Here is a 20,581-nt window from a genome sequence, read left to right on the forward strand (position 1 = left end):
CTCTCCAGATAGGGCTGCAGTTGGCTTACCAGGCTAAGCTGGGAAAAAGCACTCCTGGACACCACAGACACCTGGGCTTCCCCAGTTAGCTCAGAGTCCAGGAGGACTCCCAGACTGCACACTTGGTCTTTCGGGGAAGCGCAACCCCATCTAAGACCAGTTGTAAACCTCCATCCGAAGTAGTTGGTTTCCCACCCCACAGTACCTCTGTCTTGTCTGGATTCAGCTTGTTCACCATCATCCATCCCAAAACAGCCTCCAGACACTGAACCCAAAGGGGTCATACCATGAAGGTGATTGGTGGGAGATCCAAGACAGGTGAAAGGAAGGGCTTCTTCACACAGCATGTGGTCAAACTATGGAATTCACTTCCACAAGAATGTAGTGATGGCCACCAATTTGGATGGCTTTAAAAGGGGGTTAGACAAATTCCTGGGGGAAAAGGCTATCAAAGGCTGCTAATTGATGGCTGTGTGCTACCCCCAGTATCAGGCAGTATGCCTATGTACACCAGTTGCTGGGGAACATGGGTGGGAGGGTGCTGTTGCACTCATGTCCTGCTTGTGGGTTTCCCATGGACAGCTGGTTGGTCACTGTGTGAACAGAATGCTGGACTAGATTCAACCTTGTTCTGATCCAGCATGGCTCTTCTTAGTTTCTTATGTTAGGCCAAAAGAGGTCTACAAAGTTATGTGTGGTGTGGCGAATGTGGATACAGAGACATTTTTCTCCCTCTGTCATAATACTAGAACCAAAGGGGTCCTCCCATGAAGCTGATTCGTGGGAGATTCAGGACAGAAAAAAGGAGGGGCTTCTTCACACAGTGCAGAGTCAAAACTATGGAATTCGCTACCACAAGACGTAGAGCATCTCTGCATGAGCCTAAGATCCCACATTTAAAATGGGGCTTTCTGCTTCCATTTTAAATGCAGGATCACGACAGACCCGCCCCCCCTGCTTTTCCCCCTTATCGGAGTCTTCCACATGTTTCATTATACAGCAGCTAGATGGCACTGTGGTCTAGCGCCTCTTATTGCGGCTTTCCCTCTTTTTATGAGGGAACTCAAGCAGAACTCAAGTGCTCTGATAGCTCATTATCTCCGATCTTTTTAAAAATGGGATAAAAGTCATTTAGTGTGGGAGATGCCCTGGAGGTTAACGATGTCATCTAAAGGACCTGCAAATCTTCGCGAGTAACCAATCTCAGTAGCAGGATAAAAGCTCCATGTGAAGAAGCCCGTAGTGATGGCTGCCAATTTGGTTGGCTTTAAAAGGGGATTAGATAAATTCCTGGAAGAGAAGGCTATCAATGGTTACTAGTCCTGATGGCTATGTGCTACTTCCAGTACCTGAGGCAGTGAGCCTAGGTGCTGGGGAACATGGGTGGGAGGGTGCTGTTGCGCTCGTGTCTTGCTTGTGGGTTCCTGGTCAACAGCTGGTAGGCCAGTGTGTGAACAGAATGCTGGACTAGATGGGCCCTTGGTCTGATCCAGTGTGGCTCTTTTTAGGTTCTTGTGTTTTTAACTGGCATTTCTCTTGACCCACTGGGGGCCTTCCCCAACACATTCTGTGTGTTTCTGTGGGCGTGCTTTGGAATGGCTCCTGTGCTGGCAGAGTGGAGAAGCAGGATGCTGGTGACTGGCTGCTTTATAAACATACATTTGGGACCAATCTTGTGGGGTATCACAGGAAATCCTATGGAATGCGGGTTTAACACAGGGAAATGTGTGAGCCACAATTTTCTCCAAGAGCAGAATTTGACCCGGGGAAATGCAGCCAAACAAGGAGAACAGACTGCCACAGGCCATGTATTTATAATCTGGAGTGTCTTCGATACCTGATTTCCAGATTTGCCGTGTGTGAGTGTGTGTGGTGTAGGGTAGGGTGGAAGTTGTTACTCGATGCATGGAGGATCCTTGGTGCCTTGTCTCATTTCTCATTGGGCTGGCTCCTTCTCTCACTTTTAGGGTTCCTTTTCTTCAGCCATCTTGAGGTTCTGGTTAGGTTCTGCAGGTGCTACCTGGCCTCTGCTGATAAGGGCTATTGATTTCGCTCCTTATCGCCACATGTTACCCCTTTTGTCCCTGAGGCGCCACCCCTTCTCTCTCCTTCTCTCAGGGGGTCAGGACCTCTCTATTTCACTTCTCTAGTCACCCCTGTTGTGGAGTGCAGGACACGCTGACCAGACCTCTCTATGCTCATCTTTCAGGGGCAGTGTGGGGTCATCATACAGAGTTTATACTCTTAACTCTTTTCTTTTTTTAATAGCTGCATCCAACACATTTGCAGTAATGAGGTAAATTAGACATCCACAACCTAGTGTTCTCCAGATGGGCTAGATCCAGTGGTATAGTGGAGACAGGGCTCGCACCAGCACTTTTTTATTACTGAGGAACCTGATATCATCTGCCGCCCCGCTCAGAATTCCCTGTTCCCTCTGGGCTTAGCCGCAATCCTCACAGTAGCTGGGGGGGTGGGGGAATGAATTTCCCCAACAATAATCTATTGTTCCCTGTTGTAATGCAAAGTATTTTGGGGTGGCTTGCTCTTGAATGGGCAAACTAAAGACCTGCCCCTGGTGAAGAAGAGAACTGCTAGAACTGCTAGAACTGCTTTGTTGATATGCATCAACAGAGCTACCTGGAATTTTGGACTCTCCTTGGGGCTGGGGCTATTGGGACTGTCATGAAAAGTGCCTGCACTTCAAAAAAATCTCCACTGCATCACTGGTTGGATTATGGGAGTTGTAGTCCAACTCATCTAGAGGACACAAAGTTGAGAAAGGCAGGTGTAAATAAAGGACCAGAAAATATCAAAATGAAAGTTACATAATTTAAAGAACAAAATAATAATAGTAATAATAATAATAATCCCAAAAGCTCTGTGGGAAATGCATTAATCACACATTACATTTATCTTCTTCATTTATCTAAACAGGATCCTTAGTTATTGGCCAAGCACCGACTGACAATCCCATCCCACCTTGGGTGAAGCCCACCACGAAACCAGGGGGTCCATTAGCTGTTGTCATGGGTCCAACTATTTCTGCCATACATGCAGGTAACTGATGTTGGACATCTGCATTTCCTCAGCACAACAACTCCGGAGGTATTTGTAAGAATAAAAAGTGGTAGGAGAAATGTTGCCTTCATCCCATCCAGGCCTGATCACAACCTGGTCTTGTCCAGGGAATTGGCCACTCATGGCTGTTCTGCAGCTAATCCAACCGCAGAAACATTTTGTGTTACAGGAGAAAACTAATCTCTTGGACGGAGACCTAAGCATGGTGGGCCAAGTTTTCTGAATGAAAGTCTAGTTAGTTAAGGCATTTGGGATGCCTGCCCCCCCACTGCCCCCCCCCACCAAAAAAAATAAAAATAAAAATCCAAGCACAGACTTGGGAAGCAAGGAAGTACTGATGCTCTAGGATCCCTGCGGGAAAGGGACTGGACTTTTCATATCCTCCTGACTTCAGAACTCAGTATTTCTGGCTCAAAATTCAAAATATTTTGACACTGATCCATGGGCAGAGCAACCCTATGCCTGTCCAAGGAACACTCTGATGTCGGAATGCTTCAAACATCCTATGTTCTATCCACAGACACCTGGCAGAGCAAAGGGGAGTGACAGAAGCAATCATCTTCGCCTCTCCATCCTCCTTTCTGTTGCTTTCTCATTAGATGCACTTTCGAGCGTGTCTAGTGGGTTGCAGGGACAGGAACTGGGAGGCTTTAGGACCCTGTGGATCCTTGGTGCTCCTCCTCCCCGTCCCCTGCCCCCTCATTTGCATCGTCACCTGAGGTTTGAGCTCCAACCTTGGGTGAGGAAGCTCCTGAGATGCTTTCTGTGGCAGCTGCAAGGAGTGGGATGATCTAGGGGTGCAAAATCCCCATTTAGATTTCCGCTCCCAAGGTCATTGCAGTGTCTACAGGCTCAGAGGGGGAACTCCGTACTACCCTATGGTTCCTGGGACTCTCTCCAAGGGACTACAGGATTGCTCTGTAATTGGCCTAAATTCATATATCATATTTCAGGGGATGGGCAGAAGCTAGATCGCCAGATGTTTTGAACTTCAACTCCTATAAGCCCCTGCCAGCATGGCCAAAGGTCAGGAAAGCTGGGAGTTAGTCCAAAATGTCTGGAGAGCTACCTTCTGCCCACCACTGTCATAATTCATGGTCAATACATATACATGATAAGAAGGGAAAGCCAAACGGGAGCAAATAATGCTCCAGATTAGTTCTCTCTGTTTATTTGACACTCAGGTTTTAACACAGATTTTCTGTATGGTCTTGATAATGTTCAGGATTTTTTAAAAAGAGAAGAAAAGAAAGAGGAAAGGCACCTTAAAGTGATATGACGTGTTTTGTTCCAATGAGGTCAAAGCCATTTTAATGAAAATGCAACACTTTAAGAGTTAATTTTATGTGTTTGGTTTTTACAACAAAACAAAACAAATGCTACTATGGAATGCATGGCAGAAACAAACATCATATTTGACATCTCCTAAGATAATTTTTGTTATTCAATAAAGAAATAATGATATTGACATACACCCCACCAACGTTTGCCAGTGTTTCACAGCCTGTTGGTACTTTTGAGGCCTTTGAGATGTGATAGGAAAGTTATCTAAAGACAAGTCAAGGCCTAATGCTGAATTAAGATGCCATCGTGATGAGGCTGATTTGAAGTCATTGTTATATGGATGTATCGCCTGTAATTACCCCATTGCCACAAACAAATTTCTGACCATGAGTAACTGAAATGCACGTAACTTTCATTTTAACAGTGTTTTCTTTTCCACAAGAGATCACTGCTGGTCAATGGGATAACTAGATTTCATCCATCTTCTTCCATCACAGGACCTTTAATTTTAGGGCAACCTAAGGCTGATAATTCCACCACATCTTTGGGCAAGCCCACAAAGAGCCCAGCTGGCACTAACCGCATACATTCAGGTAGAATATATTGTACTGGCTTTTCTGTTTTATTGTCATTTACCTCCTTTGGAGGCAGGCCTGTTCAAGATCTGGGGTGGGGGTGGGGAGTTCACCTCCCTTTCTTTTGAAACTGCAACACGCAGAGAGTTGCTTTTTCCCTGTTATAAGCAGCTCACGCATTAGCACCAGGGTGTTGAACCTCAGTTCCCCAGAGTGCTACGCTCCTTTCCCCTTGTAAGGATTTGTTTTCCCTTTGGATTTTTCACTCTATATATAGAGTGTGTGTGTGTGTGTGTGTGTGTGCGCGCGCGTGTGCGTGCATATATGGGGGGCACAGTTTTTGGGGTGCAGGGGAGTTTAAGGGCTGTGAGAGCATATTAGCATGGCATGCTGAAGGAGGCATAAGGGATAGCACTTACAAGTGGGTAATGCTATAGGGTTTAAGGGCGCAAGCAGGTAAACACAGAGGCACAGACTCACCGTATTACAAGCTTATGAGAAGCAATACATATATTGATAAGAGATGTTTTATTGCTCTTTGAATTGTGTGAGGCCTTATATTTATTGAAGTGACTAGTCAAAATTTATAAAAAAGATGAAGACTCGCAGATGGTGCAGTTTTGGATTCTCCTTGTCCAGAATTGCAGATCATAGAATAGTAGTATAGTAGTAGGGTTGGAAGGGGCCTACAAGGCCATCGAGTCCAACCCCCTCATAAAATAGTAGGGTTGGAAGATGTTGTAGTTTTAGATCTCCCTGTGTCCAGACCTAAGCCAGGTATAAAAAGAGTAATAGATCACAGAAAAGAAGGACTAAGGCTCTCTTTGGGGTAAACAACCTATGCCAAGGAGGGAGGTGATTTGGGGGGAAAGGGGTCAGATTTTATGGGAATAGGATGACCTAAAAAGATGATGTGGTCCAATAGATCTAAGAATGTTAGAATATGTATTAAGAAGGAGGCCACCAATTTTCAAAATGTTTTAAAATCTGAGCACGATAAGTCCTCCTCCCAGTTACACCTTTATACTCTGACCTCTGATTGGTGGTTTCACGACTTCTGCATGGTTTCCCCCATTCTGAGAGGTTGAAACACCTCTCCTAAGGCTTACTGGCAATTAGGGTGGCCATTTATGCATCACCAAAAAAGAGGACAGAATAGGACACCAGTCTGCATAATATTTGAATATGCAAGTGTGTGTGTGTGTGTGTGTGTGTGTGCAATTTTAGAAATGATAGCTATAATTTAAATAGAAATACAGGAGACCTCACCATAGTGGAGAAGACTGACCAAATGGCCCATGTGCCCTGCTGTCCAGGTGCTGACTGGTGATGGGCAACTTCAAGACCCCTGCTGCTCTCCCTCCTTATGGTTCTTTGACTTTAAACCAGAGTTGGACTGAACAGCCCTTCAGATAGAAGACTCTGTTTCATAATACAAGAACCCAAGTGGTCATCCCATGAAGCTGATTAGCAGGAGATTCAGGGCAGATAAAAGGAAATCCTTCTTCACGCAGCGTGTAGTTAAATATGGAATTCACTTCCACAAGATGTAGTGATGGCCACCAATTTGGATGGCTTTAAAGGGGGATTGGACAAATTCCTGGAGGAGAAGGCTATCAGTGGCTACTAGTCCTGACGACTCTATTCTACCTCCAATATCGGAGGCACTGTGTCTATGTACAACAATTGCTGGGGAACATGGGGAGGAGGGTGCTGTTGCACTTGTGTCCTGCTTGTGGGTTGCCCATGGACAGCTGGTTGGCCACTGTGTGAACAGAATGCTGGACTAGATGGACCCTTTATTGATCCAGCATGGCCCTTCTTAGGTTCTTCAGCAAGGCCAAAAGGCATCATACTTCAGGTTCTGCCTCATTCCAAGAAACCTTCAGGTGCTGGGGTTGGAATGAGGAAGGGAATGCTTTGGGGTCCTAGGGTGCGTGTGTGTGTTTACTTTTCTTTGTATGGGAAAACATGCAAGTGTGGGAATGACTGCATTTGTGTCTTGGAAAGTTACAACATGGGAGGCAGGAGGATGAGATGGTGTCCGTATTGTCTCTTTAGGGAAGGATGTGAATGCGGAATGGGGAAGTACCTTGGTGCTTCCCAGGCAGAAGAGAATCTTTCTTTCTTTCTTTCTTTCTTTCTTTCTTTCTTTCTTTCTTTCTTTCTTTCTTTCTTTCTTTTGTCATTCGCTACTGTTGCTTTTGTGTGTGTTGTTTTATGGCAGCATGTTTGTAATGAAATTGTTAACTGCACTGAGGGTCTGAAAGGTGGGACATAAATATTTTAACAAACAAACTAGACGAGATGTTGGGAGGTGCTCTGGGATTTGATCTTCTGCATGTTTTTTGGCCCTAACATCCAGAGAACAATGTAATGCACCCTTCCCCAACCTGGAAGGCTGTCCAAAACATCTGGAGGGCACCAAGTTAGGGAAGGCTGCTATAATGGTTGCTGATGTTGGGATTTGCTGGTGGTTGGAAGTTGCAGAGGCACCACGTCGACTGGGGCAGTTCAAAGGAGTGTCGTCTGGCACCACTTATGCCCAAATTAATGTTTGATGAGAAACCACAGTGGAATCAACGGACTCAAAACTGGGTATGGTTTGTAAGGTATGGGAACACTACATTCCAAGATCAAGATGCATTCCCCCCCCCCCCGTGGTTGCCATTTCTTGTTTTTTCTTGGGTTTTTTTTGTGGGGTGAGATTTTGTTGTTATATTTCAACATACAACTCCTCGTTGCATCCGTGAAGTGTGTTGCGGAGCGTGAGTTAAAGATTCTTTCATAAACCTTCTGTGAATTCTCTTCACCTCTTTCCGAAGTGCGTGAGGGCAGGTTTAGGACCTGTCTGCTAGTGTGATGCTCCCACTCCCCCCACCACCCCCCCCCAATCCTAATTTTGCCACTGCTGTGGCTAGCTGAGTGGGCGAGGAGTTCCTTTCAGATGGTAGACAATCACAGCAAGGGCTGTCCATCACTCACGATTCAAGAAGAATTACAAAGGCTTTTCTTCATTCCCACAACTACAACAGAGTCATCTATGGAGGAGAAACAGGTTTGATAGGGTTGAATGACTTATTAGGAAAGGGAAGGGAGTTTACAGAAATGTAACAGGGAGAAGGGGTACAAGGGGAAATTGGAGGGGTGGAGTTTTGAATGCCCATTTCTTCTTCTCTATTATTTGTGTTCTCTCCACCTCAGTTTATTTTCTCTCCTTCTTCTGGTCAAAATTTAGATTGTGAGCTCCTCAGGGCAAAGTCCTATTTTATTTTTGCTTATGGCATACATGGATGGGTGCTCCATAAACTTCACTGTTAGGGCCTGCCACCTAGTGGTTGTTGTTTTTGGAATAATCCAGGATGTCTAGTCTTTATATCTCTACAAATCAATATACTTAGATGCCCAGTCTGTAACCCTTTAGTGGATGTGCCTCATTATATATGTATATATATGCAATGAAAGAGATGTATTTAGCAAATATCCTTGGCCTTTTTCATCCAATATGCACCATGTTGTTGTTGTTTTAACTTCCAGTGGACAATGATCCTCATTTTATCATCAACCTGCCAAGGCAACAGAAGAACATCTGTTTCAATATAGATTCTGAACCTGGTGCAATCCTGAATTTAGTTTCAGATGCTGAGTCTGGTAAGAGAAAAGTGCCATTTTGTGTGTTTGGAAAGAGTCATAAAAAGGTGGAGTTTAGAAAAAAGTTTTCTGAGAATCAGAGGGTTGAATTTGCAAAAGACAAAAGGTCTCCCTGGATTGCAATACATTGGCCTCCGAGGCCAGATGTTGCATTTTGGGGTCTCCTGGGCTGCCTCAGACCCTGAGGCATGAAAAGGTAGAACCTGGGAGCTAAGTAGGGGTGCTTGGCAAGAGGGAGGGCAGTGCTTCATAGGATAAGGATAGAGTCTAAGAGCTGTTCTACATGAGGCATTTCTGGTGTGCTCGTCATTCCCTACTCACAATTGTTTACAGGTTCTTTAGACGACATCGTGGCCCTCCAGTTTCACTTCCGCATCTAAAGAGCACTTTCAGTGAGGTTTTTTTAGAACAGGGAAAATGTGGTATTTATTTGTAAAAAGGAAAGAAAACACTTTTTTTAACTTGTGTATTAGCACTATTCTATTATACCACAGTGCCACCTAGAGGTTATGTAGTGGAAAAGCAGGAAAGGGAACTTCATGTAGTGCTCAGATCTCAATTCTGCAACGAAACTGAAAGTAGATACTGTGGATTAGCAGCATTGTATAGAACAGCTCTAAGTGTTGGAATGGTACTTGGCCAGGTTGTTCCACAAATGGGATGCCAAAACAGAAAAGGCTTTTTTCCCCCTAGAGCCACAGAATGAGTAGAAGGTACATTGAGTAGAGACTCCCTGCAGATCTTAAGACATGGGCAGGCAGGTACAGGGAAAGGTGTTCCTTCGGGTATTTGGCCCTCAAGCCATTTAGGTTTTTAAAGCTTAGCATGAGTACTTTGAATTGGGCCTGGAAGAAAATACAACCAATGCTGCTTTTTTAGAATCGATGTATTATGATCCCTCCTGGCGGCAGCCCTTAACATTGTAGCAGCCGCATTCTGCACTAGTTGAAGCTTCAGGACATCTTCAAGGGCAGCCCCATGCACAATGCATTACAGTCCAACTGGGAGGTTCCCAGAATATGGACCACCATGGCCAGACTATCCCTATCTAGGAATGGTCATAGCTGGCAAACAAGCCAAAGTTGGCAAAAGGCATTCCAAGCTACCAAGGCTGCTTGGGCCTCCAGTGACAAAGCTGGATCCAGGACTACCCCCCAAAAGCACACACCTGCTGTTTCAGGTGGAGTGCAGTGCCCTCTAGAACAGGCTGCACACCCTATTTCCAGACATGAGATCCACAGGGCCTCCATCTTGTATGGATTCATCCACAGTTCATTGGCCCTAATCCATAGGAAGCTGCCTTCTCCTGAGTCAGACCCTTGGTCCATCTAGCCCAGTATTGTCAACACTGACTGCCAGCAAAGGCCCTCAGGATTTCAGGAGATGCCACGGATCGAACATGGGACCTGCTGTGTGAAAGTAGATGCTTCACCACTGAGCTATGGTCCTTTGAAACCATCCAGCCCATCACAGAGTCCAGACACTGATTTAGTACCTGCATGACCACTCTTGACTCAGATGATAAGGAGAAATAGAACTCCAAATCCTCTAATGACCTTACCCAGTGGCTTAGACTCAGAAGGATAGTTTTGAAATACACACCCACACACCTTAAATCTGTTGACGGTTTTTAAAGCAGTAATTAAGTATCAACTTTCTAAATTTAATTCTTTCATACCTTGTTCCCCACCCCCACCCCTAAAACCCAACAGCATCCCTAATTGGGAATGTAAAAAAACAAGCAAAACATGAATTAGAGGAGAAATTGATTGATTGATTGATTGATTGATTGATTACATTTCTATACCACCTTTCTGCCAAGGCACCCAAGGTGATTTACAGTTTTTAAATACTGAAACAAAGAAAAGTTACACCCCCCACCCACCGAGAATATTAGGCTGATTGAAGGTCTTTTCAAGAGCTGATGGCATGAGACAACCGGGGTTCCAAACTGAAATCAGTTTTTGCAGTTAAATTTAACGGGAGAAATCACACACACACACACACACACACACACCTTATATAAATAACTTGTTTCAGCTGTACACAGATGTCTTCTTTGCGTGAACCTGGAATCCAGAAGCGGCCACTCATATGGGATAACCAGTTCATGCACATTCCTTACTGCCGTTCAAATCCTCCAGAGGACATGCTTTTTCAGCCCAGAGATAAACATACATGGCTGATAATGTGTGAAAACAACCTGAGATAGAGTGTTGAACACTGCAAGGCCATTGACTATTTTCCTTTTTTTGTAGGGATTGTTGTGAACGGGCAGCTCGTTGGGGCCAAGAAGTCCTTGAAGAATAAACTGAGCACCTACTTTGGCAAGATTGGGTTTTACTTTCAAAACAAAGGCTTAAAGGTCGAAGTCAGCACTGAGACCATCATCCTGAAGGACGATGTCTCCAGCACTTCCCTCTCCTGGTCTGACACTGGAAGCCTCATTCGGAAGAGGTAAAAGGAAGACTAGACTACCAACACAGCAGGCCTGGTCTAGGCGTATTGAACTCTTGATGGGGAAATGCCTTTGAATCACTTTGAGTTCTTTTAGGCAGATTTCCCCAACCGGGTGTCTTCCAGACATTTTGGACTTCAACTCCCATCTGCCCCAGCCAGCACAACCAATGGTCAGGGAAGCTGGAAGTTATAGTCCAAATAATCTGGAGGGTAGCAGGTTGGAGAAGGCTGATTTAGGCTGGGTCCCCACCAATGATGCTCAACTCTTCCAAATTGCACTGTGTTTCTGTGCTGCTTTTTGAACATTTGCGGTCCCATGTGTGCAGAGATGAATGCAGGGATACTTGTGGGTAGGGATGTTAGAGAAATCCGCTGCAGTTTCAATGAGGCCAGATTCTTTGGAATCCAGCCTCAGGAATCCACGGAGGATCGGCCCCACTTACCTCCTCTCCTGGAGGATTCCACGCGGGACAGCATGGCTGCTTGTTGCACCGGGAGCCCTTTGCCTCCACGCTGATTGCCTTAAAAAAAAGGTGATTGGCAGGATGTGCCCATAGACTTATACGCAAAATAGAGACGTGAATCTTGCATATAAGTCTATGTGGCCATAGGCTTATATGCAAGATTCACGGCTCTGTTTTGCATATAAGTCTATGGGCACATCCTGCCGATAGCCATTAAAAAAAAAGGCCATCGGCGCGGAGGCAAAGGGCTCTGGGTGATTCAGGTAAGCGGCCCTTGGCTCTGCGGAATCCTCGAGGAGCGGAGCCACTCTGCTAGGATTCCGGGGGGAGGGGGAACGGATCGCCTCCCCTCCCCTGCAGATTCCCCACTGGAACGGATGGTGGGGAATCCATACATCTCTACTTGTGGGTACATGCACCAGCATGCCCTATGAGCACATCCATGCATGGATTGGCGTCCCAACTTGTTGCATGAAAGGGCAGGCTTAAGGGCTCACTTACTAACAGACCTAGGAACAGAGGAAGCTGCTTCATGCCAGATCCGATTATTTGTGCATCAAGCCCAGTACTGTCTCCCCTTGCCTGTCGGCGGCTGTCCAGGGGGGTTTCTCCATGAGCGATTTACTCCAAGCTGGTTGCATTTGGAGGTTGTTAGGGATAGATGACGTCATGGCCACCCAGCAGCCACGATGGGAGCTTATCAGGGAAAAACCAGATTTTCTGAGACTGCTTAAAGCCCGATTCTTTTCCTCATCAGGTTCTCCCCAGTATAGTTGCTGGGTGCCCCAACCCCTGCATTGACCTTGGCTATGCTAGCCCTGCCCAGGGGTGTGCCTTTCACCCTGACCCCAGTCAAGGGGGTTTCCTGTGTGTTTCCTGCCCCTGCACAAACCCATTAGTGTCTACTCAGAAGTAACTCTCATTGTGCTCAATGAGGCTTGTCCCCTGAATGCCCACATCAGAATTTACAGAGATCCCCCTCATTGAAATAGCACAGTTTACAGTACAAAGTCCCTAAAAGCTCTAAAGTGTGATCTCGAGGCTCTGATTCTGTCGTTTGCTTTATTGCCTTAGGAAGTAACTATTTCACAGCTTCATTATAGAGATCCTGTGCAGCACCGGGTTAGAAAGGGGGCTGGTTTCTCATCTCTGTGTTCCCCCCGCCTTTCCCAGCACAGGTTTATGTGTGTCTACTCAGAATTAACTCCCATTGTGCTCAATGAGGCTTGCTCCTGAAATGCAGGTGCATCTGGAGCTTCAGGGGCAAGGAGAAAGCGGGGAGGGGGAAGCCTTTCGTACTGGTTGAGCAGCCCCTGCCAGTCAGATGACATTCACTCCAACCCCCATCCCCACCGGGAAGTATGTTCGGTGAAGCGATTCTTACTGGTGCAGAACACTTGCTCATGGACCAAAGTGCAACAAAGCTGATTCCTTTAAAAAAATCCTGTACTACTCCATTCGCTTCTCTTTCCGTTGTTGTGGAAACACCCCCCAGGGTCTTAGTCTTCCCTATCGCCTCCTACCTGATCCCTGTCAAATGGAAATGTCTGGGATTGAACTGGGGACTTTCTGTATGCGAACTAGGTGCCACGGAGCTACGCTCCCTCGGCTGTTTCAAGCAGCATCCTGGAGCCGTGACCTACAACAGGACCCACTTGCAAACATGAAGCCCAGCTTGATGTGCAGGCCTCTACTAGGTTTATACAGGCCTCCCAGGTAGCCAATCAGGGCTTGTGATCTTAAAGGAACTGGAACAGTTGGGAGGTTCAACAGCCTTCCTCAGCCTGGTGCCTGCCAGACATTTTGGACTTCAGCTCCCATCAGCTCCACCCAGCATGGCCAATGGTAAGGAATGCTGGCAGGTGTTGTTCTAAAACATCTGGAGGGTACCAGGTTGGGGAAGACTGATCTGCAGCCTCCCAGGCCACTATGATGCAGAGTTTGAAATGAATTATGGACAGAGGCAAGGAGGTAAGGAATCCCTTAATGGAAGCTAGAAACCTGAGCCCCTGGTTCCCCCAGTTCTCGCCAAATTGTCATCCCCTGTAGGCTTTTAAAAACAGTAACTAAGGGGGTTCTCAAAATAGGTGAAGGGGCCACGCCCCCTCTGCCCTGTAATTTGAGAGCAGCTGTGATGGCTGAGGCTCCTGTCCTCAGATCCCACATTCTGGTCCTGCTTGTGCCAGCAGAACCTATTGCTCTAATCAATATCCGGCTTCTGCCCCATCCGCAGTTGACAAAAACCTTGGTCAGTTCCGGTATTAGGAAAATGTCTTTGTTCTTTCTCTTGTCTCGGGATTTGGGGCTGACATTTATTAGTGACATTTTTATTCCACTCTTCCTCCTTGGAGCTCAAGGAAGTGTACATGGTTCCCCTCACCCCTCATTTCTTCCTCAGAAAAAGACTGTGAGGTAGGTTGTGCTGAAAGACAATGACAGGGCCAGGGTCACCCAGCCAGCTTCATCATGGCGGAGCAGGGATTCAGACTCAGGACTGCCCAGTCTAACTTCATTACTTTAGCCCAGCCTTCCCCAATCAGGTACCTTCCAGATGCATCAGACTGCAACTCCCATAATCCCCCAGCTAACCTAGTGTATGGGAGCTATAATTCATTGCATCTGGAGGACACCAGGATGGGAAAGGCTGCTTTAGCTATTATTACACCATATGGCTGAGACCTTATTTTGTTTTAGTGGGAAGCACAGATGTAAAGTGGTGATGTCGTCACGTTCCAACTGAGGGCTTCTTCACACGGACCTTTTATCATGCTATTGAGATTGGTTACTCACGAAAGTCTGTTGGTCCTTTAGCTGACGGCGTCTCCTGCACTAAATGACCTTTATCCCATTTTTTTAAAGAGCGGAGATAATGAGCTATCAAATTGCAGCGCTTGAGTTCCCTCTGTGAAAATAGGAACACTCGCAATAAGAGGAGCTAGACCACAGTGCCATCTAGTGGCTGTATATTGAAACATATAGAAGACTCCGATAAGGGGGGAAAGGAGGGGGAAAAGGGGGGAGGAAGAACATGTAAAGGGAGTCTGTTGTGATCCTGAGTTTAAAACGGAAACAGAAAGCCCCTTTTACATGCTGGATTTTAGGCTGGTGTAGAGATGCTCTGAGACAGTCCCTGTCAGGCTCTGGGGACCATGGCTGGGTTCAAACTGATCCCCAACAGGCCCTGAAGACCCCAGTCAAAGACTTCTCTGAGTTGAGATCCAGGAATGCCACTCATCTGATTCTCAATTACTTCTTCTAGACTCCTTATCTCTGTGAAGAAAGACAGCAACGTCACAATCACTGTTGATGGGGACCTGTCCTTCATGGTTTTGCTTCACCGTGTGTGGAAGAAGCATCCCATCAACGTTGACTTCTTGGGAATCTACATTCCACCCGCTAACACCTTCTCATCCAGTGTGCACGGCCTCATTGGTAAAGTCCCCCAGGGGACGGGAGGCAGTTCTCTTGCTGCCATTTATTCATGGCAGAGTGTGACTGCACGGAGCTATTGGGGAAAGAGGAAATCACAATAATTTAGAAGCAGGAGCAGAAAGGAGAACTTATTAATCTGTTTTTGGCTGAAGGTGGTAGTTCCCCTTCAGAATGATGGAATTCTACCATGAAGCTTTCTGAAATGGTGGGGTGGGTTCTCCGGAGGTTGTAGGAACAACAGTAGTAGCTGTTGTTATAATCATATCACAGGTGTACATTGTACACAGGTAAGATAGATCTCTCTTCTCAAGGAGTGGGGAAATAGAGGGAGGGAGGGATGGAGGGACCAGGGAAAGGGAGCAAGAAATGCAGGGTGATGGCATTCCATGTCCATAAAATTTGGTTACAGCTGAGAATGAGGTTTGATGAGCCTTCCCGAGCAGCCTTCTCCAACCTGGTACCCTCCAGATGTGTTGGATTGCAAATCCCACAGTTTCTGGCCAGCATGGCCAGGTTGGGGAACGCATTAGAGCATGTCAAAAACGTAAGAACAGCCCTGCTGGATCAGACCAAGGGTCCATTTAGTCCAGCTTTCTTTCTGCTCACACAGTGGCCAACCAGCGTTGACCAGGAACCCACAAGCAACAGCACCCTCCCACCCATGTTCCCCAGTAACTGGTGTACATAGGCTCACTGCCTCTGCTACAGAGGTAGCATATAGCCATCAAAACTAGTAGCATTGATAACCTTCTCCTCCCGGAATTTGTCCAATCCCCTTTTAAAGCCATCCAAATTGGTGGCCATCACCACATCCTGTGGTAGCGAGTTCCATAGTTTAACTATGCACTGTGTGAAGAAGTACTTCCTTTAATCTATCCTGAATCTCCCACCAATTTGCTTCAGAGGAGGCAATATGTCCAAGTATGCCAGTCGCTGGGGACCATGGTCAGGAAGGTGCTGTTGCACTCATGCCCTGCTTGTGGGTTCCTGGTTGACAGCTGGTTGGCCACTAAGGCTCTGGTAACACGTTGTCCCTTTCTGGGTCGCAAGGTAGGATCAGGGGCAAGGGTGGATAAAAGGAACTGGGATAGGCCATAACAATACAAAGTAATAGCACTCCCACCTTCCAACTCATTCATGCACTCCAGGTGTGTCCCCAGCACTTTCTCTCCCTGTTGCACTTCCATTGTTGTGGCTGTCTGGGAGGACTCTTTGTGTTTAAAAACATCAGCTCACATCTGTGTACACCTGCTGTTTTAAAAAAGGGACACTACAAGTAAACGTGTCGGTAGCATTCACAATGGTAAAGGCCGCTGTCTGCCGCCACCGGTGTGCTGTATAAGTCTATCAGTGGCGACTAGTCCTGATGGCTACCTCCAGTACCAGAGGCAGTATGCCTATGTACACCAGTTGCTGGGGATCATGGGTGAGAGGGTGCTGTTGCACTCATGTCTTGCTTGTGGTTTCCAGTTTGACAGCTGGTCGGCCACTGTGTGAACAGAATGCTGGGCTAGATGGACCCTTGGTCTGATCCAGCAGGGCTCTTCGGATGTTCTTATGAAGGTGACCATGATGGTGAATGGCCTGAAAACTAGGGCTGTGCACTGCTTTGGTCCAAATCCCAAGGCGGATCAGGATGCTTCAGCATGAGCTGGACAGCCATCGCGTGAGCCCCTCCACTCCTTAGCTGGACTCCTGGGGAGCATGCACAGCCATCACCGTCTTGGAAGGAGTCTCCATTTTGAAAGAAAATGATGTCTCTTCTTCTGGTAAGAGGAGTTGCTATGTTTTAAAAAATGGCGACACCCTTGCAGAGGCCGATGGCTGCACAAACTCTTGACAGGTCCAGTTAAGGAATGGGGACATCTCATGTGGCTTGGTGATGGGGTGGTGGGGGTGCTGCAGCGGCAGCAGCGGGGGGCTTGCTTGGCAGTGGCAAGGGGGGCTTGCTCGGTGGCAGTGCCCACGGAGGGGCCTGCGTCGGGTCTCCGGATCTTGCTTTGGCTCTGGAGCCCGAAGCAGGCCGTCCCAGCTCCAGAGCAGGCTGAGGTGGGTCAGGGCTGATTTGGGATGTTCGAATTGGCCTCCACAGTGGTTCGGGGGGGGGGCTGTGCACAGCCCTACTGAACATCAAGTCTTGTGAAGAAATTGTATGTTTAGCCCGGAGAAGAGATGGTTAAAGGGAGAGACAATACAGGTCTTCAGATATCTGAAAGGTTGTCAGGCAGAAGATGGAGCAGGCTTGTTCTCCGTTGCTTTCACATCCTCCCCCTGTAGAACTGCAGGGCTTGTATTTCTGTGTGAAAGAAGTCCGTTCGCAGCATTTGCAGGCATGCAAATGAGATTGAGGGGCACCGTGTTACCCACAACGCTGAGACGGCATAATGTCAAGCTAAAGATTAACCTTCACAAACGTTTGTAAAACTCTCCTTCACCAGGTCAGTTCACGCTTGAACCAGATGTCTTAATCTACAATGAACGGCCTGGCCAGGAACCAGGGAAATCGGAAGCCACCATGGAAGTGAAGGGCCACAAGCTCACGGTCACCAGGTAAGGCCCCTTGTGCATCAGCAGTGCAGAAACCCTTTAAGCCTGAGGGCCAAATTCCATTCCAGAGAAGTTCTCGGGGGCCACATTCCAGGAGTGGGTTGGACTGAAAGCAAAAGGGGAGGGGCAAAAACACCAGTATATTTTAGCTCAACACTCTTGCTGCCCAGTAACTAGCCTTAGGCGAGGCATTTTGACCTTTCAGAATGGGACTGCACAGAAGCCAGAAAAGCACCTGAAGATTGGTGGTTGGGGAAAAGGGGCCTGGGCTTTTAGAGACCACTGGGGGTCAGATTGGGTCCCTCAGAGGGCTGGATTTAGGGATGTACAGATTGTGTAAAATCCGCTCCGTCTGTGTTTTGCCCATTGTCAGATGCCTTTCGTTCTGTCATCCGCCCACAGACGGATGCGGATTTTTTTTTTTTTTTTGGTCATGCGGAAAAATATGGAAATAATTACATTACTATTTACGTATTTACATAATTGACCCCAGTACGTAACATTTAGTGTATTGTCCCCTATTCCATTCTACGTTTCCTCAGCAGAAACTTACATATTTTCTACAGATTTATATGCGTAAATTTTGGGAAAGTAAAAAAATCATCCGAAAGTCCACGGACTCCGCAGGGCCCGAGGGGGTCACTCCGCAGAGGATTCCGCAGGTTGGATTCTTAGAAATCTGACCTCATTTTAATCCGCCTCGAATTTCTCCAGCATTTGGCTTCCTGGCCTAAGGTTTTGCACCCCCGCTGTATATGCTCCGAGAGGAGGGCGAGGGTAAAATATGTAGTTTTGCTTATACTCAAATTTCAGCATGTTGCTTAACCTCAAACAAACCCAAGTTTTTTGTTTGGAATACATTATGCAATGGGCCAGGTAGGGTGCGGAGTAATCCCTGAGCAGTAATTTCCCTGGGAAGAGCGTCATTTCGCTACAAGCGTTTGATTCCTGGTGATGGTGGGACAAAAGAAACTAGCTTGTGTCCATAGGGGAACGGCTCTGTAATTCTGCCTCCGGTTTAAGATAACTTTTCCATGGCCTGTCTGTTCCTTAATTCACTTCTGACATTTATTATAATGGGGTGTTTTTGTTTCCCACGCAAGAGGCCTGCAAAAAGACTACCGCTTTGATCGCGTCTTTGGAACCGGCGTTCATTGCTGGTTCGTGCACAATAACGGGAAAGGCTTCCTTGACGGCTCCTACAGCGAATACCTCGTCCCCACTTTGTACAGCTATCTGAAGCGCTTCTGAGGGCGTCAGGCCAGTAGCAGGGGCAGGAAACCACCCACGCCTGATCAGTGAAGGCTTTGATTCGCACAGCCCCTGCAGCGATTCACTTGTGAACCTGTCTTTCTGGGTGATCAACCTTTCCAAGAGAAAAGCCTCAACAGGCTATAGACGGCCTGCAGACCTCGCGCTGCCTGCCACAGCATAATAAAGCCCCCCCCCCCCCCCCCCGGACGGCAAACTTCTCCGCTCACATCTGGGATCCTTCATGACCATGCTTCTTGCTCTAGACAGAGCCCACCAGTGTGGAAGAGTGGAAGCCCAAAACCAGCCCGTGCACAATGCTGAGCTGGAAAGTCAGCCTGAGTAAGGTTGGCTGTTGAACATCAGGAATTCACTCTTGACAGGACAAATACCACGTTTTCAAACAGAATAAAAAAGCCTCTCTGTTGGGATCATGTATTCTGTTCCATTTGTTGGGGGACGCTTCCGGGGCCCCGAACAGCATGCGTAACTTACCTTAAAAAAGGTCTCACAACCTCAGGGGTTCCGAGACAGGTTGTCACTGTTACAAGTAGAACTATAGATGTATTTTTGTCCAAAGTTTAACCTGCCCCATCCTGAGAGCCCATGGGGTGTGACTGCTATTTAAAAAACTTGGGAGCAGAATACCCATCCAAGCACTACAAGCGTGATCCTTGCCTACCAGGACAAAGTGCAGCACCTAGAGGGAGCCCTACAAGGATGTAGACGCGCAGTTTCTCATCTGCCCTTCCACCCATATGTGGCCAAACACACAGAGCTACATGCCAGGCCATTCTGGGGGGCAGGGGGGGGGGTTGCTTCATGCCTCCTCGCATATCCACACCCAGCCCTGATACCATCAGCACTTCAAGTCACTTGAGCTCTGTAACTTCCACCACATGCAGAAGGTTGGTTAGATGGGGAGGGGCCAAAGCTCAGTGGCAGAGCACATGCTTTGCGAGCATAGGTTCATAGGAAGCGGTCTTATACTGAGTTAGACCACTGGTCCATCTAGCCCAGTATTATTTACACTGACTGGCCCGGGGTCCCTGGTTCAATCCCCAGCATCTCCATGTAGGTCAGGAAAGATTCCTGCCTGGAGCCCTGGAGAGCCATTGCCTGTCAGTGTAGACAACACTGGGTAAGATGGACCAAGAGTCTCACTCGCTATAAGGCAGCGCTTCCTATGTGCCTTCTTATATGGCTGCACACGGAACTCCCTGTTCTCCACACTTCCCCGGCCTGGAACACAGGAAACGGCCGTCTACCAAGTCAGACCATCGGTCCACCTAGCATGGCATTATCTACACCAGGGATGGGCGACATGCAGCCCACGCCTCCCCCAAAATTCAGGGGGACCCCAAAACAGATAGCATAAAACTTATTTTGAGCAAACAAAATGGTGTCGGTAGCGGCTGTGGATGCTCAAAGGGGCAAAATTAGCTTACAAGTTAATTTTGACCCTTTGGGGGCTCCATAGCAGCTACAGACGCCATTTTCTATTTAACCCCCCCCCCCATTTTCTACACCCATGGGGGTGGTTGCGGCTTGCAGGGGGTGAAAATGGCCCCTGGCCATCCCGAAGTTGCCCACCCTGATCTACCCGGATTAGCAGACAGGAGCCTTTTGCTGCTCTCCACGGAGATGGTGGGGATTGAATCTTGGACCTTTGGCTTGCGAAGCAGGCACTCCACCACCAACTTGTGGTCCTCCCCCACCTCTTCTTGAATCTGTGCCAGTCTGCTTTGTGGGTGAAAAATAAGGCCCTTCTGAAATCCCCTCTGAGCACTGCACCCTTGCACTGGGAAGGACCATGACCCAGCTATTGTACGTAAA

The 20,581-nt window shown here is 47.4% G+C and overlaps 1 protein-coding gene across 2 annotated transcripts in view; it reads left to right on the forward strand.

The window, feature by feature from the left end:
• Positions 1–19,182, forward strand: part of ITIH2 (inter-alpha-trypsin inhibitor heavy chain 2) — a 53,351-nt gene extending 34,169 nt beyond the window's left edge. The window contains exons 17-23 of one of the 2 annotated variants that reach the window (XM_084809075.1): positions 2,938–3,060; positions 4,863–4,958; positions 8,478–8,591; positions 10,850–11,048; positions 14,775–14,947; positions 17,386–17,497; positions 18,598–19,182. In XM_084809075.1, coding sequence (XP_084665201.1) covers positions 2,938–3,060; positions 4,863–4,958; positions 8,478–8,591; positions 10,850–11,048; positions 14,775–14,947; positions 17,386–17,497; positions 18,598–18,745 — 965 coding nt within the window. In that variant the 3' untranslated portion in view covers positions 18,746–19,182. The remainder of the gene's footprint in view (positions 1–2,937; positions 3,061–4,862; positions 4,959–8,477; positions 8,592–10,849; positions 11,049–14,774; positions 14,948–17,385; positions 17,498–18,597) is intronic. The other variant, XM_084809077.1, reaches the window with a different exon arrangement.
• The last annotated feature ends 1,399 nt before the right edge of the window (positions 19,183–20,581 follow it).

This window comes from Heloderma suspectum, chromosome 7 (genome assembly GCF_057233095.1).
Source record: "Heloderma suspectum isolate Gila_16-S chromosome 7, 16-S_ref, whole genome shotgun sequence".
Lineage (NCBI taxonomy): Eukaryota > Metazoa > Chordata > Lepidosauria > Squamata > Helodermatidae > Heloderma > Heloderma suspectum.